Below are 27,333 nucleotides of genomic sequence, written 5' to 3' on the forward strand. Positions count from 1 at the left end.
TTGCAGAGAGATTGGATTACCTGTCCGGCGTCGCCAATGTGGTGAGTGTGGACCCAAAACCAGAGCCGTGGCAGCATGTTATTTGGTTGCCATAGTAATCGCACATGCAGCATGGTGCTGCCGCTTGTGCGTGGTTCTGTGCTCAAAGTGACATATTAATCTTATGTGGAGCGGGTACCTTGATTAGCTGGGGCCACCAAATAGTGTTTACGCGCAGTGATGCAAATAACTGGCGATGCTGGTTTGGTATGTGTAAACTCAAGGCCAGTGTGGATATGGTATACATTATATTTAAAAATGTTGGCTATAAATGGGGGAACCAGAACCGGATACATTGGCATCATCCTGGCTAACAGAGGATCTGCCCCTTATTCAATCATAAGGTTATGAAGTTAAGTGGTGCAGTCAGTCTGTGTAGGCATATACAGGTACAATGTCACTGGAAATGGGATGCCCGTAGTGAGGTACCAATGAGGTTGTGCTGCGCCAATTTGGGTGAGCCTTCTCAGGGAGAAAGGACATACTGGATACATACGAATATATTTTTGCCGTGGGCTTGTATGTGGCTCTGTTGTCTACCACATGGCGTTGTGCCACAGTCCAGATTTGTGGAGATTGATGGGGACGACACCCAAGTATTCAGAAAGTGATTGGCTGAAAGATCTCATTCAAGCCATGGTAGTAAGTGTCTAGACGGTGAATCCACCTGGATTGCTTTTGTAGGAGCCTGAGTTGAATATCTGGTCCTCCCTTGATTTTTTTCTACCACCCACCAGAAAATATCATTTGGTGTGTGGTTAGTAGCCAAATAGTGTTCGACTAGGGGTGCAGTCAGGTTTTTGCACCCGATTTTTGACTGGTGCCCAGATATTCTGGTATTGACTGTCCTTGTAGTCTGTCCGATGTACCGTAACCCACATGGGCATTTTATGCAGTAAATCATGTTACTTTTGCAAGAGTCCATTCCCGCCTTCCGATTGAGAAGGTTTTCATCTTCTTTGTGAATTGGCATGCAACACAGTTGCTGCAGGTGTGATGGCCTTGCAAGGGACGTAAAGTCTGAACTGCTGTTGGATATGTCCGGTTGGTAGAGGGAATGCACAAGATATTCTCGGATATTCTTTGCTCGTTTGTACGCGCACCTAGGAGAGGGTTCCTCAGGGAAGTTCAATTGAGCTGTGTGCCAATACTTGTGGAGGATTTTGACATATGTGGGTACCATGGGTAACTACGCACGTCATGCGTCGATTGTTGTACTGGAGCAGCGACTCCCTGTTGGTATTGCGTGCTTGTTTTTTCACTTGTTCCAGTTGTTTTTTTGGGTACCCTCTTGTTCTTAGTCGTGTAGACAGGGCTTCAGAACGTCTCCTAAAGTCCTCAGTGGAAGTGCAGTTCCTTCGTATACGGAGAAACTGCCCGTAAGGAAGGTTGCCCTTAATGTGTGAAGGGTGGTTGCTGGCATGGTGTAACAAAGTCGGTTCGTAGGTTTACAGTGTAGATCGCTTTCCAATTTGCTGTCTTTCTGTCGAATGATTAAATCCAGCAACTTGATTTCAGAATTGCTGTGTTCCATTGTAAATTGAATATCTGGGTTGCAGAGTTAAGGCATGTCCAGAACTACTCCAGTTGTTCCAAGGGGCCTGTCCAAATAAAGATGACGTCAATGCATCTAAACCATTCACTCACCTGTGCCTTCCATCTGTTGAGGTGGGAAAGGACCTACTCATTTTCTTATTTGGCCATGTAGAGTATTGCCAAGCTAGGGGCAAATGCTGCGCCCATGGCAGTCCACTTCGTCTTTAAATACGTTAGGTTGTTGAATGTGAAGACATTTTTGCATAATGCTATGGTCATAAGTTCCAAGATTAAATTTGTGGGGACCCCGTCTTGTGTTGGATTCATTGTGAGCCATTCTCGATCACATTCAATGGCGGCTTCCTGGGGTATACTGGTGTTTAAGGACTTGATGTTCGCTCTGATGGGTTGAATTCCATCCCCTCGAAGATCATAATCGTATGTGTTGTGTCCCATAAGTAGGTGGATGTTTTTGTGCTGATCGGTTGAAGGAAAATGTCCACAAAATTGTAAAGTGGTTCGAGGATGGACCCACAACCCGACACGATAGGTCTTCCTGGTGTGTTGCGGGGGTCCGTATGGATCTTGGGTAACGCGTAGAAGCACAGAGTTCTACCGAGAGGGTTGCTCAGTAACTGCCTCTTTCTTTGAAATCCAATTGTGGTTGTAATGCAGAATTCACTGACTCTGAAATTTCTTGGCAGAGTTCTTTAGTTTGGTCCTTGCGGAGGATTGTGTAGCTTTCTCTGTCATCCAGCAATGCGAGTACCATATCTTTATATTGTACGACTGACATGATCACTACTCTACCCCCCCTTTGTCTGATGGCTGGATGACCATTTTCTTGTTTTTTTGTAGTGAGGTAGGGCATGTTTCTCAGCGAGGGTGAGATTCTGTTGAATTTTCATTTTGTAAAATTTAGATTTTTCAAGATCCTGCAGAATGCATTTTTCAATGGTAAGGAGTTCACTCGGAATCTGATTATCCGAAGGTGTGAACGTGGAGGGGTTGTGTAAGCCAGTATCTTTTATGCTTTCCTCGTCCGCCAGGAAACGTTCTCGGAAGAAGGTGCGCAGTGTAACCTTACAGAGGAAAGTGCAATCCTCCATTTCTGAATCATACCAATCAGTTAATGTCGTGGGGACAAAGGATAAGCCCTTAGTCAGTACGGAGGTTTCTGCCTCTGAGAGTTCGATTCCGGGTAAATTGAATAGGAGTGTTGTATTGAGGTCCGTGGAGGGTCTCAGTATCTCTGTCTGCGGCGGCGAGGGCAAAGTCCTGTTTTGCCTCCTCGTTGGGGCAATCCCCATTGTGGCAGGCCCCACTGGGTGTTGCCAAAACCCCCACCCCCTAAAAAAGGAAAAAAAGGGAGGTGGAGGGTAGCTGAAATTCGCCTGTGCTAGACCTTGTTGGTACAGAATGGTGCAGGTACACTGGCTGTTAAATGATGGTTACTTATAATGCACTTAATACCCAGAGGTTTCTTAGCACAGACCCGGGTATCGAACCTGTGTTGCTTGTTTCCAAGGCAAGCACGTTGCCCCTGAGCTAGCCTCCCGAGACTGATGTTGATTGTTGCTCTGGCCGGAAGATGGATATATGAGAAATTGAATCCATCTCCCTCCGTTTTGGCCAGTAAACACTTGTCAAATTTTGTTCTTTGCTGCTTTGAATGTATGTGACTGTTGGTATATGAATGATGTATGGATGTGGAATGTGTCAATTATGGATGATGTCCTGTAGATTTCTTTTGCACAATTTTTATGATGTTCGGTCCCTTGATTGCTGCTGTCTATTTTTTCATTATAAAGCACTGTTGTGTGCGTTATATATATATATACATATGGGATACATTACTCACGTAATCGTATTTCTGATGCTTGTATCTGCTTAGATTCACATGCTGTGCATAGGCCGACATCTAGTGGAAGCTGCGGAGTATTACAGTTTGTTTTTCGAAGTCGAAAAATGGGCATCGACACAGGGCGTGCCAGTAATACTATCCCTAGTGTGACGTCCACTGTACCCATGATCCCTCACGCGTCTAGGATCCCCAGATTGTGTTTTTCCTGACATGAGGTAGCATGAGGAGTAGCGTGAGTACAGATAGTCCAAGCAGATAGACAGAAAGGTAAGACTACAAGCAACCATGCGCCTTCTCTCGGAGGGGAGGAAGGGTGGGTCGCATGTGAATCTAAGCAGATACAAGCATCAGAAATACGATTACGGTGAGTAATGTATCCCTTCTGAGGCTTGTGGAATCTGCTTAGATCACATGCTGTGCATAGATTAGCGAGCAGTACCAGAAGAAGGAGGAGGTGGGATGTGAGAAGGGTCATGAGCAAACAGGTGTCTTAGAACCGCTTGTCCCACTTGTGTATCTGTCTTGGAATGAGTGTCAATGCAGTAATGCTGAGTAAAAGTGTGAATAGAGCTCCAAGTAGCTGCTTTGCAAATGGTGTCGAGGGGAACATTTGCAATGAAAGCCAGAGTGGCCCCAATGCCTCTAGTAGAGTGGGCCCTTGGCGTAAAAGGCAGAGTCTTTTCAGAAAGAGAGTAACACAGCTGTATACAGTTGATAATCCACTTTGAGATAGCGCCCTTAGAGACGCGATCCCCCTCTCTGCCTGTAGCTACGGAGACAAACAGTTGATCTGTTTTCCTTAGCGGTCTGGTTTTATTTACATAGTATAAGACCGCCCTACGCACATCTAGGGTGTGTAGTTTCACCTCAGCTGAGCTTTGTGGGTTTTGGAAGAAAGCCGGAAGCTCGATGGACTGGTTTACATGGAACTTGGATATGAATTTTGGTGAGAACCTAGGGTGTGTGCGTAAAACCAGTTTGTCCTTGTGGATAGTAAAGAAAGGATCTTGCACTGACAGAGCCTGAATTTCACTGACCCTTCTTATGGAGGTAATGGCTACTAAGAAGGCCGTTTTATAAGTCAGGTGTTTGAGACTACTTTTATGCATGGGCTCGAAGGGGGGTCCCATGAGCTTAGATAGCACCACGTTGAGGTCCCATCCTGGCGGTGGGTTCGAAATAGGAGGGTGAAGTCTCTTTACTCCTTCCATGAAGGCTTTAACCACTGGTACTTTCCACCACGAGACCTTGTTATGGGATGTGGTGTAAGCCGAGAGGGCTGCCAGGTGTACCTTCAGAGAGTTAAAAACCAACCCTGCATCCAGCAGGTGGAGCATGTATGTTACAACGTTGGAAGGAGTGCAATCAACTGGGTTGATTTGTTTATTCTGGCACCAGATAACGAATCTTTTCCACTTGTCAAAGTAACAGTGCCTTGTATTTGGTTTCCTGGACTCCTTCAGAATGTCCATACACCTCTGTGGTAATTTGAGATGTCCAAACTCTATGACTTCAGGAGCCATGCTGCTAGGTTCATAGAGTTGGGTTCCTGATGCACTGTTTGACCTTGTTGCTGGGATAGAAGGTTGTACCAGGCTGGGAGTCTGATGGACTCGCACACCGCCATCCTGCGTAGGTGTGGAAACCATGGTTGTCTGGCCCACATGGGAGCAACTAGGATGAGCGTCATCGATTCCTTGTTCATCTTGTACACCACCTTCCTGATGAGGAGTTGGTGGAAAAGCATACGCAAACATCCCTGACCAGTTCATCCACAGGGCATTCCCCTGGGAGTCCGGTTGGGGGAACCTGGATGCGAATCCTGGACATTGTTTGTTTTCGCTTGTGGCGAATAGGTCTATAGTGGGGAAACCCCACTGAGAGAAGAGAACTTCTACTACGTCTCTGTGAAGGACCCATTCGTGTTCTTCTGGGAGGGAGTCTCTGCTTAGAGCATCCGCTAGGGAATTGAGCTCCCCTGGAACATGTTGCGATGACAGGAAGATGTTCCGTCTGAGTGCCCATATCCATATTTTCTGGGCAAGCTTGGACAGATTTGGCGAACAAGTCCCTCCTTGTTTGTTCAGATAGAACATGGCTGTCGTGCTGTCCGTCCTGATCTGCACCGACAAGTTCAGTAGATGGGGCTCGAACGCCTGCAGCGCTCGGAATACTGCCAGAAGCTCTAGCAGATTGATGTGGTTCTTGGCTACTGAGTGAGACCAGAGACCCTGAGCTGTGTGGTGGAGATGGTGAGCTCCCCACCCCGTCAGGCATGCATCTGTAGTCACCACTGCCTGTACTTCGGGATCGTAAAAGGGTTTCCCCTTTGCGAGATTCTCTCTTGTCCACCAGTGTAGGTTCTGTACGAGTGTTGGCGAAACGACCACTAGATCGTCCCACTGACCACTTGCCTGAGACCACTGTTTCGCTAACCATTCCTGCATGGGACGCATGCGCAGACGCGCGTGTTGGACCAGGTAAATGCATGACGCCATCATGCCCAATAACCGCATAGCTTTGCGTACTGTTATCCGTTGACCTGACTGATAATGCGGAATTTGCAGAAGTATATTCCGAATTCTTTCTTCCGAAGGGAAGGTCAATCCTTTCTGAGTATCTAGGATAGCTCCTAGAAACTGTTTTGAGGTGCTTGGCACCAGACTTGACTTTCTCGTTGATGGAGAAGCCTAATTCGTGGAGGAGGTCGATAGTCCTCTGAATGTTTGACCTGCAGATTCCTGGGGTTTCCCCCGTTATGAGCCAGTCGTCCAGATAAGGGTACACTGGGATTGCCTCCCTGCGTAGGTGTGCAGCTGCCACCGCCAGTACCTTGGTGAATACCCTTGGTGCTGAAGCTATCCCGAAGGGCAGTACCTTGAATTGGTAGTGGAGACTGTCCACCTTGAAGCGCAAGTATTTTCTGTGCGCCGGGAGCATGGAAATATGAAAATAGGCATCTTTCATATCCAAGGTTGCCATGTAATCCCCCTTTTTTAGGAGTGGGATTACCTCTTGTAGCGTGGTCATACGGAATTTTTGGGGCTTGACATACTTGTTGGCAGGCCGTAAGTCCAAAACTGGGCGCATTGTTAAATCTTTCTTTGGCACAAGGAAGTAAGTTGAATAGATACCCTTGTTTACCTGGTGTCCCGGGACGAGTTCTATTGCGTCCTTTTCTAGCAGAATGGCGATCTCCTCGAGGAGGATCTTCTGATGTTGCAAAGAGTGGACTTTTTGTCTTGGAGGATGGTTTAGGGGACGTTGCAGTAGTTCTATACAGTACCCATTGGATACCGTTGACAGCACCCATCTGTCGGATGTTATCCCTTCCCATGCCTGGGTGAAGCTGGATATTCGTCCCCCTACTGGGGTTGCATGGGAAGGGACCCTGAACTGAGCGTCACTGCTTTGGTGGAGGCGTGCCTCCTCCTCTACTGGGGCTGCCTCTGCCTCTACCACGTCCTCTCCTACTAGCCCTACCATACCCCTGGGTAGACTGTTGTGAGTTGGTGTTCCACTGTGTACCCTGGGTGTGGGAGTAGCTATTTCCTCTATTGGAATTTTGGCCGCGGGGGCGACAAAAATTGCCGTTCCCTCTTTGGTTAGGTGGTTTGGTAGTTAACTGGCCAAGGGATTTGAGGGTGTCGAATTCTTCCTTAGCGTTTTTTAGAGCGTCCTCGACTGCCTTCCCAAACAGGAGATCACTTTCCACTGGTTTGTCTAAGAGTGCAGCTTGTGTTTCTGCTTTGAATCCCGACTGCCTCAACCAAGCATGTCCTTTGATGACAGTCCCCTCTGCTATAAGTCTACCCGCATTGTCTGCGGCGTCCAGAGTTGCTTTTAAAGTGCAGCCTGAGACGTTTCTTCCTTCTGCACAAATGCGAGCTAGCTGGCTCTTAAGGGGTTCGGGAGCAGAATCTATTAGTGCTGCCACTTCTTCCCACTGATGACAGTTGTAGCTAGCCAACAGTGTGGTGGAATTCGCGATTCTGGCTTGGTAGGCTGCCGTGGAAGCTACTTTTCTGCCAAAACCATAAAGTTTTTTACTTTCTTTGTCGGGGGGAGCCTCAGAGGAAGATAATGGTGTACCAGCTCTTTTGCGGGTGTTGGTTACTACTAGAGAGTCGGGCTTAAGTTGACCTCTAATATATAGGGGGTCCGACTGGGCTGCTTTAAACAGCTTCTCCACCCTCGGGTTCACAGGTCTTGTCAGGTTTGGGTTGACAAGGGATGGTGCTATTCTGCGTTGAATAGATTTCAGGATGGGAATGGTCTGGGCTACTGGCTTCCTTTCCCCTATTAGTTCTTCCGCAAAGTCCCTTTCTTCCTGGACACCTTGTGTGTCTATGTGGAAGTGGTTAGCTGCCCGAAAGAGCAGTTCATTCAGGAGGGGCTGATTATCTATTGGGGAATCAGACACTGGGGCTTCCCTTTCGACTGGCGAGTCCATTCGGAAAATATCTGGGCTATTTTCTGGCTCATCCTCGTCTTCGTCTTCCCCGTAATAATCTGATCCTGCGAGATCTTCTAGCATGTCAATTAACTGACCCTCTATAAGGGAAGAGTTGCCTTGGTCTGTAGGGAAGAGGTAAGAAAAGGGCTGGGCCTCGATGGGGTCTAAAGGCCTTAATGGTGTCTCGACCCGGGGTCTTTTATTTGGAGGGATAGGGTCCCTTGACCCTGAGGGGGAATCTTCCTGAGGGTTTAAAGCTAGGAGTTGTTCAGGGTGTCTTTCGAAGAAATTCGCCAAGGAAGACATCCTTGACATTACTCTGTCAATGTCGTCGCATGACCAGAGTTTGGAGCTTGGGGTGACCTTGCTGGGACTTTCTATGGACTGGCCCTGAGAAGACTTGGACGGGGAAGTCAGTTCTTTTGTTGTGGGTTGTTTCCTTTGCTGTTTACCCCCTTCCCCGTGGGTGGAAGTGTGTTTACCCTTTCCCTTATCTTTCGACGCCTGGCGTCGAGGATCGGAGGTGGAATCCCTGTCTTTCGAAGTAGCCTTCGAAACTGGGCCCTCTTTACTCCCAAGTGATGTACCCTTTTCTTGGGGTGCAGGCTGGGGATGGAAGTCGTGTTCGTCTCCGGACGATTGATCTTCCGTGATGTTAATGGTCGAGGCACTATGTGCAAGTGTGGAGGCTTGCCTGACGTCGTGCGGCGACCTCGACCGGGACCGCCCAGAGGACGTTCTTTCGGACCGCTCCTTCTGTGCCTCTTTCCGAGGTTTCGACGACGTCGAATCTCGGGTGGATTTTTTGTGTTTAGCGTGTGTATGTGTAACGCTTTTGTCGCCGGGGGACTTCCCCATAGTCGCCGGGACGGACGACCTTCCGAGGCCGGGGACGTGCGTTCGGCTGTCTTTCGACGCCTTGGTGCCCTCGCCGTCCGAAAGTTCGGCGTCGCTGCCGTCGCTGAAGGTACCCTCCGCCTCCATAGCTGCTAGCTTGGCGTGGTGGGCCCAACGCTTGGTGGAGCGGTCCTTGAGAGTTTTGGGCTTAAACCTACTACAGGCCCTGCAACCCGCCTCGGGGTGGTCTCTGGGTAGGCAAAGATTGCACGTAGCGTGCTTATCTACCCAAGGGTATTTTTTGTTACACTTGGGGCAAAACTGAAAGGGCGTACCCTCCATACGCGCCTGTGGGCAGCGGGCAAGTGTGTGTAGGTAATAAGGTGTCTATATATATATATATATATATATCTATATAGCCGAGTGTGGAAGTGTACCACCCCCCACTCTCCCTACTTGTAGGGCCGAGGCCAGCGGCCCAGGCCCGAGCCGAGGCGGAAGCCTCAAGGCCCAATCCGTCGGTATTCGACGTTGATCTCCTCCCCGGTTCGGCGTCGAGATGTTGATCGACGAAGGTTGACAAAACGGGGCAAATTATAATTATGTTTAGTGAAAATATGGCAAAGCCAGGGAACTCCGATGAAGTGCTTCCGACCAGAATGGCGGAAAAAAACAATCTGGGGATCCTAGACGCGTGAGGGATCATGGGTACAGTGGACGTCACACTAGGGATAGTATTACTGGCACGCCCTGTGTCGACGCCCATTTTTCGACTTCGAAAAACAAACTGTAATACTCCGCAGCTTCCACTAGATGTCGGCCTATGCACAGCATGTGATCTAAGCAGATTCCACAAGCCTCAGAAATATATATATATTAGGGAAATCCATTTGAGCCAAGTCACTCTCCACAGCGCCCCTAGTAGCCATCGCTGGAAGTTCACCTCCAGTTCTGAGCCACAACAGCAAGGCATTGTGGGTATGCAAATTAGTCCAAATGCAAACTTTTCCTCCAGGAAATTGTTTTCGTCTAAGAGGGCAGTGCTTTTTTATACATTGCTTAATCAACCCTAGACAGACATTTTGCAAGGCTGTCAGGACTATACTGCACTGATGATCCCTAATAAGAGTTATGTAGTTGTCCTGACAGCCTTGTGCTTGGAGCATTTGCAATGTTTTCACAACACGAAGAAAGTTATGGTGGGTCACCTGAAATGTGAAAGTAGAAACATGGAAAATCCATTTGAGCAGAGTCACACTACACAGCGCCCCGAATAGCCATCGCTATAATAAATAATTACTCCAGATCCTTTTCAGAATAAATAAAAATGCAGCTACACTGGGAGTCAGGGAGGTTAGATCAGGGATCCAGAGTGAGGCAGTGATCCACAACCCAGGACCGAGAGGCAGGTAGACTGGCATCTCTCAGTGGATTAGTATGGGTAAAGATCCAACACAATCTCCAAATGCTAGTAGAGAGCCTGAAACAGTGTCATACCTTCACCCTGGAAGAACTTACAGCGGGCCGGAAAGAAGGGAGTTAGAACATGAAATTGGGCGGTCAGGCAGAAGCTACTACTCAAGAAAATAAGTTACACAATTTCTTTTTAATTTTCTCTACAAATGAGCTTTGGTGTAAAATAAACTTTTTTTTATTTCAACTGAATCCACTGGTTGCATCAGATGACAATGAATAGGAAAAATTGTATGTCAGGGGACACTTGTCCCATTTGAAATATGAACTGATTTGTGTGTGCATATGGCAAAGCTTCTGGTAGATTAACCCAGTTTTCCAAATGGGTATGCACGTCTCTGAAAGGGCTTCGCTGAACATTTGTTGCACGTTTCCCTGTACTTTAGGGCCTTCAGCTACAGCAAGAGCCTGTTTGATGTGCACCTTGTTCACAGAGCTGAATGTTGGTGGGGCTGTGGGTGGTTTTCTTTCTTGGAGATTTGGTTCTGACTGGGAGCTTCAGGCTCTCTAAAAAGGGGTGGACTCTATACAGATTCCTACTGTAACCAATGAAATGTTGGAGCCAAATTATAGTCTGTTTTTGCAGTGACTTTAAATCCTGGCTGTCCCTTAAATGGCCAGCATCAGGATCAGGCAGACTGTGGTTGTCCACTGCTTTTGTTTCGGTGAGAAGGTGAGGGTTGCAGGGAATTCCCCCCCCCCCCCCCCATTTGCCTCCTCCAGGCCCATAATCCTCTAGTTTGGTGAGATCCCCAGCCCCACTGGTCACCCCACGTCTTGTCCCCAGAGTCATGCAAGATATCTGTCATGGTACTTAATTGAACTATGGTTATCTTGCATGCAATACTTCAAAGTAAATATATTTTCAGTATATTGGCTTGGTTTCTTGTGTAATCTGGATGGGACTAATTGTACCTGGCTTCCAGCCTCATCCCCTCCCCTGAATAAAGCCAAGACTGCTCTGCTAGGATACCATAAATAGAAAGAGGGATGGTCCATCTTTGGTGGTCACTATTAAGCAGAATTGCATGCAGTACCCGCTGGGACCACCACATACAATTAGGACTACAGGTGTAAGCAAAACCAACCTTTGGTATAAGTCTGTACTACACAGTTTGTGGTAGCGAGCTGAGCAGCCAGGCACATCTCAAGAGGGAATGTGAGCAGTAAAAGGATGTTGCACAGTGGTCTTACAATCACAGTGGTTCAAGTAGACACTTGCACTCAAGGTTTCTTGGTAAAACACTTATTAATTTATTACACAGTCATTTAGAAAACATTCACTAGAAGGAGGCAACTTAATATCATACACAAATACACTTCAATATCAAACCAATACGTTTGAGTAAATGAGGCTCCCCTGAAATAGGAGCAAAATGGCATTTCAGTTATACTTCAAATGGGAGTAAAAAAAGCACAAGTCAATAAAATAGACTACAAATACTTTCTTAGGCAGTGCAAATGGTTTCAGTTCACTAGAGGACTCAATTCAGTTCAATAGGCCTCGGCCAAAGTCAATGGGCTAGTGTCTTGGATAGGAAAGACCAGTTCTTGTAGTAAAAGTAAAGTATTTGCCAAAGTTCTCAGAAGTAGTTTGTATGAAAAAGAATCATATGTTGGGTCACAAGCTGATTCACAAACTTTCACCGCGAGAGTTAAGTTCTCTCAATCGGGTTGGCACAGCACCTTAATATTAAGAAAAGATGCAGCTGAAGATGTTGGTTCCTGGCAGTTCCTGCAGATCTCGCGGTTCCTGAGCCTCAGTCGTGGGGACAAGAGAGTGGACGTCAGATGACTCGTGCACAGCACGGGGACGGGTCAATCAAGCTGGCAAAATGGAAGATCTTCGGTTCGAGTAGCTGTCGTCAAGCACACAAGCTGGTTTCCTTCCCCCTGGTTAATCCCAACAAGCTCAGAGAATGGTATCCAGGTGGCTTATGGGTTCATTGGTCCCACCAACTTAAAGGAAGAAGTCGTACTGGTACCGTGAGAAATCTGAGGGCGTTCTCACACTTAAGCAGGTTAAGACCGCCACTCATGTAACCAAGAGAACGGTAGGACTGCCAGATTGAGGCTGCAAAGGGGTACTACTGGAATGGAGGGTCTAGAGAACAACAGAAGAGGGAATCCCGAATGAGAGATCTGGCAGCCCACTTTTCCTAATCCTGATCTATCCTACCTCACCTCTAGTATCATAGGATATCATCACGCATGTCCAACCCTACCCCAGACCCAAATGGGTGTTCTTTTTCTGAATAGTCGAAAAATTGATGTTGGCACTTCATGTGAATGAAAACGGAAGCAGCCTCGAGCCGCATACAAGGAACTTTACTGCTTTTTGGAGGTGTCTTTATTCTTAAAAGTTGGAAAAATTGGTACAAAATATTGTACTGCAAAATAGAAATTGTACTTTTCTACACAAGAAATGTCAAGAGTGCAACTTTGGTGCTATAATTGTTTAAATGTTTTGCTTTGAAACAATCGCAAACAACGGTTTGATTAAGTAGGGTTTATGCAACCTGTCCTCTTTCCTTTTCTATATTTTATGTGACCAGTCTGGGGTCACCCACAATATCTCCACACTGGGTCTTGTCCATCTATGAATCTACACTTTTTTCACTCAAGTGTGATTTTCTTACTTTGTCTACAGAGATGTATAGCTCGAAAGTATGATAAAGGGTTGTGTGTTTTTTCCCTTATTTTTCCTTTTTTGTTTTAATAGAGATTGATCACATTTTTTTTGTTTGGACCACTTTGCGTTTTGTGCTCCTTTGTTTCACGTTTATTATTCTTTGATGTAGAACAATAATAATTTTCTATTTTTGCTATATGTCTTGGTGTTCATTTGGCGCAGAATACTTGGCTAGATTGTGATTTGGTGTTGTCTAAACCCATAGGTTGATCCTTTGCAATCATTGTACTACAACAGTATCCGAGGTATCAACAAATAGCAGCATTTTCTCTTTTCCAGACACATCTACCCTACCCCAAGACCTTCCGTCTAACAATTGGACTCCGAGGAAACTATGGGAATGTAAACTGCCCTTTTACAACTATAACACAGACTTATCATTTCATCCCTTTAATATTATTAACTACTGTGAGACCCAATCTTTTCCTTCCCAGTTAACCTCATTTATGGAGGGTACCAGAGGAAAAAGAACTAGAACCACCTTATTATCATAAGACGCACAATCCCCCAACCCCCCCACCAACCCCTGTCACGACCCAAGTATCACTCACTGCAATGAAGAAGAGGAAATCAAGGGGAGTACAGATTTCCTATGAGATACACAATTATGGTACTGGGACGACCATTAACACTAGCACTATGCAAAAAGAGCAAGTTGGGAGAAGACCTGAGGAGCAGTGGCTGCCTAGGACCAGCTAGAAGAAACAGGGATACTGAGGGTCTGAGTGAGGAAGCATCCGGGAGAAGCGTGGCCAATGACCACTGTGTCCAGCAGCAAAGAGGAGAAGTACAAAGAAGGGAGCCGGGAGGCGTGCTGATACCTTGTAATATTGGTAAAATGAAATGCTCGTTCCCCTGGGCCAGGACAGGAACCCCAGAGTGTCCGAGGGGCAGGTGGGGAGACTCTGACCTCAGATAAAGACATGAGCTCAAGAACGAAGAAAACACCACTGGTGAGTGAAGAGCAGTGAGAGCCAGGTGTGCATTGAAGTAAGCAAGCAATTTACAACATTGCAGCAGGAACCCGTAAGACTGGAGAGGCGTTGGGCGCCATTGACAAATGGAATTACTAAGATACATAGTGGAAGAGTGGTTGCATGTCTGATTGCAGGTTCTCGAATGATTGTGTAAAGAAAGGAAGTGTCTGCAAAGAGGGGAGCTGTGTGCGTACACGAAAAGTGAGTGAAAGAAATCCTAAAAAGGGGGGGCGCAATGAAGTGGGAGCAAAATTCACAAAACTGATAGAAAAGTGTTGATAACAAACAGTGTGTTGGGAAAGTATCGGGTGGCCACCAGGTAGGAGATTGATCCAGGTTGGATGCAGAAACCCCAGTATAAGGAAAAGAGAACTCTATTAAGGACAAGGCACCTGGTTGAAAAACCTGGAATGGGTGGACTGTGAGGTCTGACGACTGCGCCAATACTAAGGGAGCCCAATTGAAAGCAAGGAGCTGCATGATCCAATTAAAGGAAAAGCTAAAAGGACTCTGTTCAGAAAGGGGGACGGGAGTCCCGAAAGAAGCCAAGTGAACTGTGATGTTAACAAGCGGACGTTTTGCGAGTTTCACTTTTTGTGTTAAAGAAAATACACTTTTGAACAGAGGTAACCACGAGGGTCTAAGCTTGGGCTAGGTAAACCCAAGAGAACCATTGAAGAATTATGAACTATAGGTCTTCTGGATTCGCAGAAAGGAGACCTCGAGAAGACTAAAGAACTTACCAGGAAAAGGTACAGTGAACATGTTTTGCCAAGTGAAACCAAGAGAGGCTTGTGCAACTTTATAATCCTGAGTGCCTTAAACTTGGGGAAGGGAGCTGTAGAGAGGCTCCATTGTCACATTAACTTTACTTTGAACACTGTTGAATTGACCAAATCCCATTCACCCCATTATTCTGTAGAAGTGAGGACAAGCACAGATTTTGACAGTATTTTGTTTTGGACGGATAGACTTCCCTTAGTTTTCTTTTCGCTAGGCAAAATTCCCATCTTAGAGATAGGGCAAGTTAGGCGTTACAACATCCCGACCATTGAGAATAAAGATTTTCAAAATGCGTAACTTGTCTTTGTTGTCTCTTGATACCATGCCCGTCTCACAGAACGCAGACATGAGCGCAATGGGGGAAAAAAGGGTTAATGGAAGCGGTTACATCTGTTCCTTGATGCCACCCATGTCAGGGATCCCCATGGTATTAATGCAGCAACAAACACTGCTCTTGGAAGCTCAGTGTTCGGTCCATCTGACATTGTGCAGGCTGCGAAACACTTCAGGCACGGAGCATGCAACTTGTGATGCTGAACCCAGACGAACTGCAGTGTGCCTGCCATCCCAGAGGCACACAGTCTACAAAGACCATATCTGAAGCTGAAAGGTGTAAAATGTGGCAAACAGATGGCAAGAGACTACAATGAGCTGAATGGCGGGAGGCCTTGTGGGATTCGGGAAGAAGTAATACAAAGGGCGACTGCTGTATGCCGACAATACTGGAATGAGTATGTGGCGAAACTTGCATAAATTGAGGAGATGGAAAAACTAGCAAGGAGAATATGAACTGTTTTATAATGAGGGAAACGTCTTTGTGGGGGCCAACAACAAGCGCAACAAAACATCCCAGGCTTCAAAAGAGGGACAGCAGTGATGGACAATTATTGGATCTGTGGCCAGCAGGCATTTCAGTACCTCCCGCCAGTATGGAGGAGCACTGGCTCGCTGGCCTCATACTACTCAGCTCTCCTGGTGGTCCCTGAAGAGCATTTGATAGTGGGACCAGGTGGCTTGTCCACCCCAAAAACAGTACCAGTGGCGAATGTCTCTACTATCGTTCTGCCGCAGTGGCCCATATTCCGTATCCGGCCAGAAAGAAAAATTGTGTAGAAAGGAAAGATGCAATCATTTGTCTCTAGGCTCACAGTTGCTCAAAGAAATACCAGACCAGTACAGACTGTATAGTAAGTAAGACTTTTTTTGCATCATTGTTGCTACCAGGAGTACAAGCAGCTGCCAATGTCTAGTGGCTCCAGATCATCCGCTGGCAGGTGATCCAGTTGGCAAATGACACCGAACAAGGCCTCAATGCCATAAAGATGGAGATGCAAGCAATACGGTTGTTGCAGAACTGCAATGTAATGGAATTGCTTAGGGCAATGGAAGGCAGGGTCTACAAAAAGATCAGTGATTCATGTTGCACATACGTACCCCCAAACGGCGCAGACACATGCATATAATAGAGGCCTTACATACCCTTGGCACCCACATGCAAAAAGAGGCTGGCATCCGGAGAAGTGACTGGTCCAACAACCTTTTCTCTTGGCTACTGTCATGGATGGGGGCAATCGTCAAACTATTGGTACCAGTGATCGGATTCGTGTTGGTGATCTTCTGCATCTGCCAAATGGGAATTTGATGTTGCGCCAAAGCAATGCCTAGCACCGCAATTATGATGGTCTCAATTGGGGTACAGGGTGCACCTCGCGGTACAAAAGACAGCCAGGTACAAACAGATGCCCCTAACATATCCTGCAAGGTTGCAATAAAGAAACACCTTGACCCCCCTCTGGCACCATCACCATTCCCCCACCAGACCCAGAGAACTACAAAGAACACTGGGTCGACCGAGTGGGGGGGGGGGTTGGGGGGGGGGAGTATATATATCTCATGTAGCCCAGAACAGTACGCGCAAGCGGGAGAATGTCACGTTCTGTGATAAAAGCATTGATATATCTCATGTAGCCCAGAACAGTACGCGCAAGCGGGAGAATGTTCACGTTCTGTGATAAAAGCATTGGTAACAAAAGATGGAATATTGCCCTAGTTGGAGGCTGAGAGATTAGAAAAGGAAAGAATAGAGAAGGAGGTCCGGGAAAGGCTTACATGGCAGTTAATTAATGGGGGATTAACGAAAGGGAGTAATGTTGGTAAGCGCGGGAGATCGTCCCAGGAACCCTCCCCCTGCTCCCCCCCAAAAGGTTCTGAATGCGGCAGAAGCCTAAGAATGTGCTCTCTTAATACCCTTGCCACCGGTCCGGCTCTTTCCCTACCTTTGGGAATGCTCAGGGCGGTTTTGGTTCTCTCAGGTGGCAGAGCGGAGCTTCTCTTCTGCTGCCGCGCTCTTCGTTCTTCTCCTTGCGTTTCCGCAGCTCCGGATTCTCGCTCACGTCTCCCGTTGCCCATGCCTTCCTTCTTGCGCTGCTTCTGAGTTTTCCTTGCAGCCTTTGGCTAGTTGCACCTCACATGGACCTCTGGGATTCATTTGCATGGCACCCAGCAGAAACTTCATACATGCATGTGTCTATAGCATGTGCACACATCGATAGACACATTCACACAAGCAGCCAGGCACCCATATAGCCTCTCTCATCAATCATACACGAAACCCACCAGAATACTTCCACACAGACACACACATTCAGGGCCCGATGGCAAGCCTTGTGTACAATAATAAAAGTGTCTTTACATCACAGAATGGCACTTTTCTTACTTTACACAAAGCTCACAAACAGGCCCTCGCATACAGCATCCACACAAGCAGTCACGCACCCTTACAGCCTCTCTCATCAGTCATACACACAGCAATCACCAGAACACTTAATTCACGCACATAATACACACACTACAAATTCTCTCCCACAGAGACAAAACAGGAGGTTTCTTCATTTTAAACACTGACCTGAGCTGGCTGTGGTGGTGACCTTCTCTGGAAGGCTTGGACTTTCTCCCGCTTCTCTTCAACGTCATCACGTTGTTGGAAGAGGGTCAGGAGATGCCCTTCACCTCACCTCCTGCCTATTTCTGTATGAGGCAGCGGGCAGGGTCAGCATTCTGACCTTGCCCTAGGCCCAGGACAGACAGGCAAAGGGAGGGGAGAAGAAACACTCCGGATGCCTCCAGACCAGTTGTCAACCGCGCCCAGGAGGGATCTTGAACGGCTGATGTCAACCGTTGTCTCCCAATGCCTTTCACAGAGCTCTACACCAGTTAAGGCATGGGCATTATATTCACCTGTTTTCACCCATGTGAGGTGCTGTGTAGGGCATAAGGGACACCACCAGTCTTTGCAATTGCAAAGAATTAAAAAAAATGTAGATTCTTTGCAAATACTATATTTGCTGATTATGGAGCAAGTTCAAGTCACTTGCTCCACAACAAAAGCATTTATTTTTACATTTTTCTCTTCATTTTGCTGCTTTCGTTTGGTCTATTCACAGGACCTGCAGGGTCCTGAAAATGTATGGGTGTGAGAAAGTAGGGCACCGCCCTAGTGCCCCACCCTATTGCCCCTATGGGTGAGCTTCCACTGTTAATATCGCTGCCTGTCTTCCACTATTTTGGGTGTTTTTTCTCTCAACAGCTCTGGTTTGTGCATCGAAATCGAACCGCACTAAAGATTATCATCAATGCTTCTGAAGTATTATTGCAATGTGTTCGCAAGTTGAAATAATCTTGCATCAAACGTAATCTTATTCCCATCAAGTACAGCCTGCAGCTGCAACAACCTGCACTGGGATAGCTAGATTATGTGCATTCAGCATCACCAAATCGAATGGCTGAGTTACCCTAATCTACCACTCCTTACACAGTCATATACCGAACACAGGGCACACTGCAAACCATGCATTAAAACGTCTTATCCTTATTCCTAATGTTTAACTTGTAGTCATTTTTGCTTTTGTATTTCTATACGTTATACAATATTACTGCTTGAAAATATCAGCAATGCCTGACTGACAAAGGCCTTACAGTGACAGAACCAAAGACTTCCTCAGTGTCTCAAATCCATACAAAGGACAAAAAAACATTTACAAACAGTCTGTAAGAAGATTGTTGGAGCAAACATTTGAAGTTGCAACCTACTAGACAGGGATGAAGTTACTCATCTTAATCCTCCACATGCACACATTACACAATTTCTTATTCCCCAAGAGTCAATTATCATTAAGCTGTGGCAAGTGCAGATTTTGAGGACTAGTTTCAGGTACCACAACCAACACATGTGCAGCAACCATCAACCAATTTAAGTGGCGTCTCAGTTACCAGATGGTCACTGAGGCTCCCCTCCTTCTCCATGTGAAAAAAGAAAGATTATGGAAAGTCGAAGGTGGGGACACTAGACAACATAAACCGATGAGAGGACACGGTTTCATGCGATCTATGGCTGTAGAATGAGCATGCAAACATTCAAGTTGCAAGCTACTAGCCCAGCCAGCCATAAACAAATTCAGTCACCAACTCAATCCTATACATACACACAGCACACCATTTCTTACTCGCCAAGAGTCAAATATTACTAGTGGCAAGTGACGATTGGACATTTTGCACCCTGGTATTACTCTCTGTAGCAACTGTTTCTCGTTGGTACTTGTTTGGTCTGTTGTTGGTTTAGGCGTTCATCTATCGCTCGATCGTACCTTTCACTCTAGCTTCTTTCATCTAAGCCGGATCACAAGTAAAAGGACTGCAATTGCATGGGATTCAAATAATCTTGCAACTTGCTGTTGATGTTATGCATAGGACTTGAGAATTGTGAATATAGTAGGCTTGTTTTCAAGGTTAGTGGGTTAAGGCGTGCATGTATATTCAAAGTTACATTCTTGTTATCAATCGGAACTTCCTTTTATTGTTTTACAACATTTATAATCACTTATCCCTTCCCCTTCCGCCCTCCCCATCCCATCCCTCCCTGGGGTGCAGTTGAGGGTTCTCTCCAGTTCGTCTGAGGTCGATTGAACGGGTTTATTCCACATACAACAGTCTAAGGCATTGGGGGCACCATTGTCCTCTTTCATAAAATTCCAGACCTCTCCCCAGTCCCTCCCAAAGTTCTGCAAGTTTTTGTCCGTAGCGTAGGTGGCCCATTCCAGGTCTATCAATTCCCACACTTTACGCACCCAGTCTTGTACCGTGGGGATGTCGGTACTCTACCATCTCTGGGCTATAATGGTCATTGCTGCCAAAGTCAGGGCTACTTTTGCATTCTCCCGATACTTGGGTTCTGGAGCTTCACCTTGTTCTCTAAGTCCTAGTAGAATAAGTTCTGGGGGCCCCGTCACCCGCTAACCCAAATGCCTGACTTTGTGCATGTCTGATTTCCTGCCAGAATGACTCCATTTTGGGGCACTTCCACCATATATGTGCCCGGGCCACCACAGCCCCTCCAACACTCTGCCATCGTGGTGTTCGGGTCCATCTTGTTAAGGCAGGCCGGCGTGTAGTGCCACCCATACAGGATTATGTACCAGGTTTCCTGCAACTGCGACGCTCTTGCCACTTTCGACCATAATTTACCCCATCCCTCCTTTGTAATCTTCTGCCCCACCATTTCTTCCCAGGAGCGCATGTATGACCATTTCGTTCTAGGGGCGGCATCTTCTAATATTTAATAGAGGTAGAACTTGATTTTGGGAGGATACATAGTGAATTTATTTAGTGCGGTACCAGGTCCAGAGTCAGCAGCACCAGACTGAAAGAAGCAACTTCACCAGACCAGGAGAGGCAGCGCCCTTGGGACGAGGGCTACAGCACCAGAACAAGAATTACAGCAGTATCAGGTGAAGGGGGAAAATGTCCACCAGACCAAAAGCAGCACTACAGGCACCACAGTAGCATAGAACATACTACTACCAAATTAAACAATACAGTGCCAGCCCTGTACATGGCAATAGCGGTCTCCTGTTAAAGGCAGCAATACCACAGGCTAAGTGCAAGCAATACTTCCCAAAATAAAACAAATTAAAATGTAAAGTGACATTTACTGCAAGCGTTGAACTGAACTGAAGTTACAACTCAATACACAAGGCGGTGGTGGAGTTTTTCGACATCCAATCACAAATGTAACATGTTGAGAAGGGCTCTTGGTTGACTGCTTGCTCCAACATTACTATATCAAAAAGGTGGAGACTGAGACCTGTTGGATAAATGTGGACTTATATTCTGGCTTTCGAGTGCCCATTGTTCTGCCTGAAATCCTAGAGTAGACCCCTGTTCCAATCGATAGGCAAACCAGGTCATCCCCTGCTGCTTTATTTTGGCTGAATTAATTTTGTCCTGCTCCAGTGATGTGATTACCTTTATGACTGAGGGGTTAGTTTAAAATCTACATAAACCTCACACCACCCCCCACACGCACCTGTAACAAGCTTCTGCACATCTATGTTTCCATCAAGCTTGATGCGCTGCAATTCGTCCTCCAGGATCAGCGTGTCTGTTTGGCTGATATACTTGGAGCGTGGTGGCTGTGGTAAGAGGTTGTGCTGTGGATAAATGGAAAAGTAAGTAAATTAAGAATTATTCTTCAAGGCATGTTCATTAGTACTGCACACCATCTTTACTCAGACCAGAAAGAATTATGTTTTGCGGTCCATTTGGAAAGCATTCACTTTCATAAAACCGGTTATTCAAGGCCCCATCAATGGTAACCCATTCAAGCAAAGCCAACACTCAGGACACCAAAAGCAGACCTGCAGTGTTGTTCCTAGCAGATGGTCTTCACCCACCAGGCCTAAAGGACCCTTTTCAACTAGAGATTAAAAAAAGGTATTTGTTCATACTAATCGACCCATCATATGATCTATAGGAAATATATAGCCTATAGCCACGCAGATATTCTCCATGTCCCGACAAGGGTTTTCCCACTAGGTTTGTCACTCAGGGGCCAAACAATAGAGCTACCCCTTGTGAAGGCATCATGAAGTAGATACAGACAGCATATTCGAATATGAACTCAAAAACGTTTTATTTTAACTTAAAATGCAGGCTGGAGTAAGGCCTAACTTGCCCTATGCGAAGGGGGCTTTTGCATACGTAAAGAAAACTAAGGATAGTCTGCGTCAGGAAGTCCAAATCAATCAGTCTGTGTCCAAATCCTATACTTGCCCTCACAACTAACTGTATACAATGTGCAGTGATGTCAGCATCAAAAGAAATAGTGTTCGAAATAAAGTTCTGAGCTTCTTCCAGCTCTTGGGTTGTAATCAGCTTCCCCTTCTCCAAGTTCAAAACAGTTCATAAGATATTGGCATTCCCTTCCCCAAGAGTTCAAATGATTCAGCTTTTCAAAAATATTTATTGTGTACTACAGTACAAATATGTACTTTTAAAACACACAGTCCATTATCATCAGTTAAAAGACATTAACAATTCCAAATTAACTACATTCATTATTCCTTAAAACTAATCTCATAATCCAATAGTTTAAAAGTCCACTGCACATGCCTTTAAAAAACGAATAGATGAGAACAGTTCATTTAAATTTAAGATCCTCCTCCACAGATCCTGTTCTGTTGGCATAAAATTAAAAGGAAAGTTTGAACCCTCAATATCCAAAGATTAGGACAATGCACACACAAATGTTTAATGTCTCTGTTTCCTTATGACAATGCCGGCACAGTCTCTGGTCCCTCAGCACTTTCTTTTGTCTGCCTAAAACTGAGTAAGGACTACATTTAATCTAAATCTTAGAATTTGGGACCCATCAAAACAATACAATTCCTTGGGACACTTCCCAGGCCTCTCTTGTCATCAGTACTTTCCACTGGTTCACAAAGATAAGTCTGTTCCTTCACTTCAAAATCACATAAGGGTCTGTTGCAAAACACAAGCTTCTTTATGGGTACTCATTGGCTTTTTCCATAAAGCAGGCACTATCTAAGCACATTTGTCATACCATGCGATCCACTCATTGCAGGTCACGCAACCAATACCCCTCATCTGCCCTTTCATCATTCTTTGTCTACTTCTTTCCTTTGACAGTGAAGCTTGTTTCCTTCATCAGCATTACACTCGTCCAACACTTCTTTATTGTGGCTTGATAGGCCACCATGCACTTTGTTACACCTTCTGTATTCTTCTGGCTCTTCGAAATACAGGTTTTTCCTTAAAGGATAGTTCCGGGACTTTTTTTTTTATTGTCCCTACGGTTCGGCCATGTGTTTTTAAGCATAAATCGGTAGATCGTAGAAAACTTTCCTATGGACCTTACCCGACTTTTCGTCCATTAACGCACTCGAAATCAGCCGCCATTTTCTGATAATCCTATCATTTCCCCCCATCGCCCTGGCTCACCTGCTTTTGCGGCACTAAATCAAATCCCCCGCCCCTGAGCCTGACATCAGCAGACGCGTACCGCCCATTTCCCAACGCCAAAGCACGTTTCGTGTCAACAATCGCTGCGCCTCAGCTAATGAAGTGTCGCCATGGAAATGGCAGGACGCCTCTTTCCTCTATAAGTATAAACACACCGTTTCACAACACACAGCAGCAGATTTTCGATTCCATTACTCTCTCTGTGTTACTTTGAGTATTCTGTGACTCGTTTCTGTGCTCTTGTCAGCTACCTTCGCCGCTTCTAGGCCTTGTGAACACCTGTACCATCTCTGTAAATTATTTTACTTTCTTTACCACACAATGGCTACAATAATGCCGTATATGTACGAGCCCGAGTACACCGAGGAAGAACTACTGGAAAGGCAAGCACGCGAAAACGATGGGGATTCGGACGGCAGTTGGGAGGACCAGTCAACGGATGAAGAGCCTGGACCATGTCGCATGGACAGCGTCTCCACCTGGTGCAATCGGTGCGAGCTAATGCCAACTGAGGAGGAGAACTGCTGCTGCCGTAAAAATTCCGGGTGCTTGGCCTACATTTCGGAAGGCGAGCCAAGTCCGCAATGCATCACCGAGCTGCCAGAGTTCAGGGAAGCCTGCCTCTCACGGACCGTGTTGAGGATGATGATGGTGCTTATGCACGAACTTCGCGGCACTGTTCGTCCGCGTAATCCGAGTAACGAGTAAGTATACTCTGGTTGTGATGTCAGTGATGCCACTACTATTTCATGGTCGTCTCCCACATATAAAATTACATCTACATATCATTCGAATGCATGTAAATTGGTTCCATATTGTGCATTTTCTAGATAGAATTTTTTTCAAAGCAGAATGACATTTTTTACCTGAATCGACAGTGATAAGAAAGTTTTGTCATTTTAATACAGTTTGCATCTTTCATTTTCACAGGTGGTACAGGCTGGTGGCCGATCGTTGCTTCACTTGGTGGTTTCACGGGAGCCTCGGACACCGCGTTCGGAGAGTAATACCTGCCTGTGCGGTACTTGCCATTAGACAACATTTCCCCAGCGACAGTGGACAATACCGCGGATTTTCCCTGGATGTGCTGCAACCGGAACTTTACCATGTGTAATGTTTATTATTTATGTTCAATTGAAATTAAGATCTAAAATAAAACCCAACATATATTTTAACAATGGTTGTTTTGATTTTTTAAATGAATCTAGTGTGTCTCCATTGAATAGTCTTCCTGTGCCTTGTCTTGTCACACCACATGTCTCCGGCCAGCATCCTCCCTCACGCTGGCCGCCCACCTTCAATCCACATAACCGTTGAACCCATATGCAGCAGACATACATATGTTATTTTGCGGGTTGGCATCAAGCCTCCCGGCCTTGCCTCCTCCCCCAAAAATACTTACCACACCACTTTGTTCAAGCGTTGGCAATAAAAGGAAGGCCGTTGGATTTTATTGATACAAAACATGGTTATAGGTAAATAATCCATATGGTTGATCATAATAAATCATCCTTTTGGGCACCGGGTACAGAGATGACCCCCTCTGGCCCGTGCCGCCTTGCCACCACAGGCCAGCTGGCTGCTGACTAACTGCCTAGGCATCCAGGGTCTCCAGGGTGAACTGCACCCATATATTCTCCTGGGAGGGTGAGGTATTTATAAACTCACACCCCTGCCTTCCATGTACTAGATCCTGCATCCTGCCTCTTACATGCAGTTAGATGGCCTCTCCTTGGTGAGGCCCTGCAGCAAATGAGTCTTGTCTGCACGACCACCGCCCCAATCCACCTCCCCCGCCCTATCAAAGGCAGTTCGCACCGGGGTACTTGTGCTGGCAAGTGGAGCTGTCAGGGAGCGATAAAGGCCAAGAGGTGCCAAAGACCATGTACACTTCAAAGTGGTCTATAGAGCATGGGTTGTTGTTCCCATGTCTACCTCCAGACCCCGTGTCTCCTGCCAAGCATCCCCCCTCACGCTGGACGGCCCCCTGCAATCCACATAAGTGTGTCTCCATTCACGAGTCTTCCTGTGTCTTGTCTGCACGACCACCGCCCCAATCCACCCCCCCCCCCCGCCCTATCAAAGGCAGTTCGCACCGGGGTACTTGTGCTGGCAAGTGGAGCTGTCAGGGAGCGATAAAGGCCAAGAGGTGCCAAAGACCATGTACACTTCAAAGTGGTCTATAGAGCATCGGTTTTTGTTCCCATGTCTACCTCCAGACCCCGTATCTCCTGCCAAGCATCCCCCCCTCATGCTGGACGGCCCCCTGCAAACCGCATAATGCCACGACATATACACGTCATTCATTCACAAACACACCCCTGTTTCGAATTCTTTATAACCCACTTCATATTCTAATGAGAACTTCTTTGCGCTTTACTAGTCAACCCGCGAAGGTGCTGGTTATCTGCTCTTCGTCTCTGTGAACTTCCGTGACCACTTTGAGGAAACTCGTCAGTTTGCAACCTGTGAACTGCTCCCTGTTCTACGACAAGAAACTACTCTGATCCCTGCATCTAACTGTTTGTTCGTCAAGGTAAGGCCATGTACCATAATCATTTTGCGTCCAATTTCTTTTCGTTCAAGACAGTACATGCAAGGAACTAGTCACATGTTCTGAGTTTAGTCAAATTATCTTTCTATTTTTTTAAAGTTATTCAAATACTTATCCGCATGTGAATAACGTGTATAGTTCCAAGAACCAAAACGAACCTTGCATTGAACCTTTTATGTATCATTTAATTTTTTAACACATTGGTATTCATAGAGAATTGTTGATCTTTACTTTTCAGAACTTTCCACAATGCCTGCCTGTTCCATTGGCGGTTGCCCTTCGAAGACCCATAATAAATCTGAAGGTACTATAATGCATGTTTTCGCTAAGACAATAGATCAGATAAGAGAATGGGTCTGATATTGCGGATATCCACCGTCTGAGCTTGAAAGTAGAGTCCTAGAAGTCTTTGCGGACAAGAGGGGTGATCGATACCGCATCTGCAGCAGGCACTTTAGCTCAGACATGTACTCCACATCATTGCTAATAAAGAAGAACACACCGCGAGCGAGGTGAAAATTGCTCTCAACCGCTATTCCCACTCTATTCGTCCACATCCCTCCACTGGTGAGTCAAGTTTACGTATTTATCTCTAGGCCTTGCGGTAGTGTGTAGCATTAGCTAACAATAATTTCCCCATTTATGTATCCACTCAATATGAAGGCGGAAGATTCTCCATCCATGTCGTTATTGCCGTCATCAGCCACTTCAAGCGCCTATCGGGTAATCTTACTTAGCTATTCTGCTACTGACTTGTTTTAGGCATGTAAATCAATAGTTTTAATTTATCGTGTGATTATTTTACCTAATGGTACACCCTTGTACTCGTCCTCTAGTCTTTGTTTTCAGTTATAATTATTGTTATCCAAAATAATGCAAGTACTGTCTTTCAGGGAGATGCTGAGGAGTCCAACGTATTGACGACAACCGTTGATGTCACTCAGATGCTCGAGGTACGTTTCCGGACAGTTCCATCGATGGAGATCATCAGATCTTGCATTCTTGTAGCGTGATTGTTACACACAATGTTTTTTTCGTTTTTAGCCATTGATATGTCCTTCTGTCGTCGCCCTCCTATGTGTCTTCTTTTTTCAATATTGTGTTCATTACTAATAAAGTCCTATGTTTCAGGGAGTCGATGGAGCATTAGTCCAAGAAGAAGGGGGAGCGTGCAGTTACGGGTCGGCGCAACAGCTTGCAGAAGTGTGCACCGCAGTTACATCGTCCCTTGATGTTCTTATGCATTTCGAGGTATGGATACTGACAGTTTGATCAAGCGAAATCATATGACGTGATTACATCCGCCATACTTCCTTCTTTATTAACGCAAGTACTATGTTTCAGGGAGATGACGGAGCTTCTTCTACAAGAACATCACCCCTAGTAGTTGATGCAGATATCTGGGTGGTGACACTTCCAACGATCGAGCAAATCGAATCATATTTAGATATCCATTATTTATTTTAGACAACTGATCATTTGTGCAGGTCTATTTAGATGAGCCGTTGACGCCTGCACAAAGTGTATGTTCTTTTTAACAAAATAGAAAACCATACTAATGCAATTACTGTGTTTCAGGGAGTTACTGAAGCATCATCTTCAATAATATCATCAATGGAAGTCTATGAGGAGCCCGAGGAATGGATCTTGACAGTTCCATCTAACTAGATCAACAATGCGTGAATAATTGTCGTCTGAATGTTCTACACAAAGTGTTCATTCGTGTTTTGCTATTGAGATGTACGTGGGTATTGGTCCCCAAGTACATTTTGTGTTTTCAATATTATTATACATACTAATGAAAGT

General features: G+C 45.9%; 1 protein-coding gene across 2 annotated transcripts in view; it reads right to left on the reverse strand.

Annotated features, from left to right (window-relative positions):
- Positions 1-27,333, reverse strand: part of POLD2 (DNA polymerase delta 2, accessory subunit) — a 418,384-nt gene that overhangs the window by 230,573 nt on the left and 160,478 nt on the right. For both annotated transcript variants that reach the window (XM_069618953.1, XM_069618954.1), the window contains one exon: positions 21,019-21,142. In XM_069618953.1, coding sequence (XP_069475054.1) covers positions 21,019-21,142 — 124 coding nt within the window. The remainder of the gene's footprint in view (positions 1-21,018; positions 21,143-27,333) is intronic.

This window comes from Ambystoma mexicanum, chromosome 10 (genome assembly GCF_040938575.1).
Source record: "Ambystoma mexicanum isolate Mex_15411 chromosome 10, UKY_AmexF1_1, whole genome shotgun sequence".
In the NCBI taxonomy this organism is placed as follows: Eukaryota; Metazoa; Chordata; class Amphibia; order Caudata; family Ambystomatidae; genus Ambystoma; species Ambystoma mexicanum.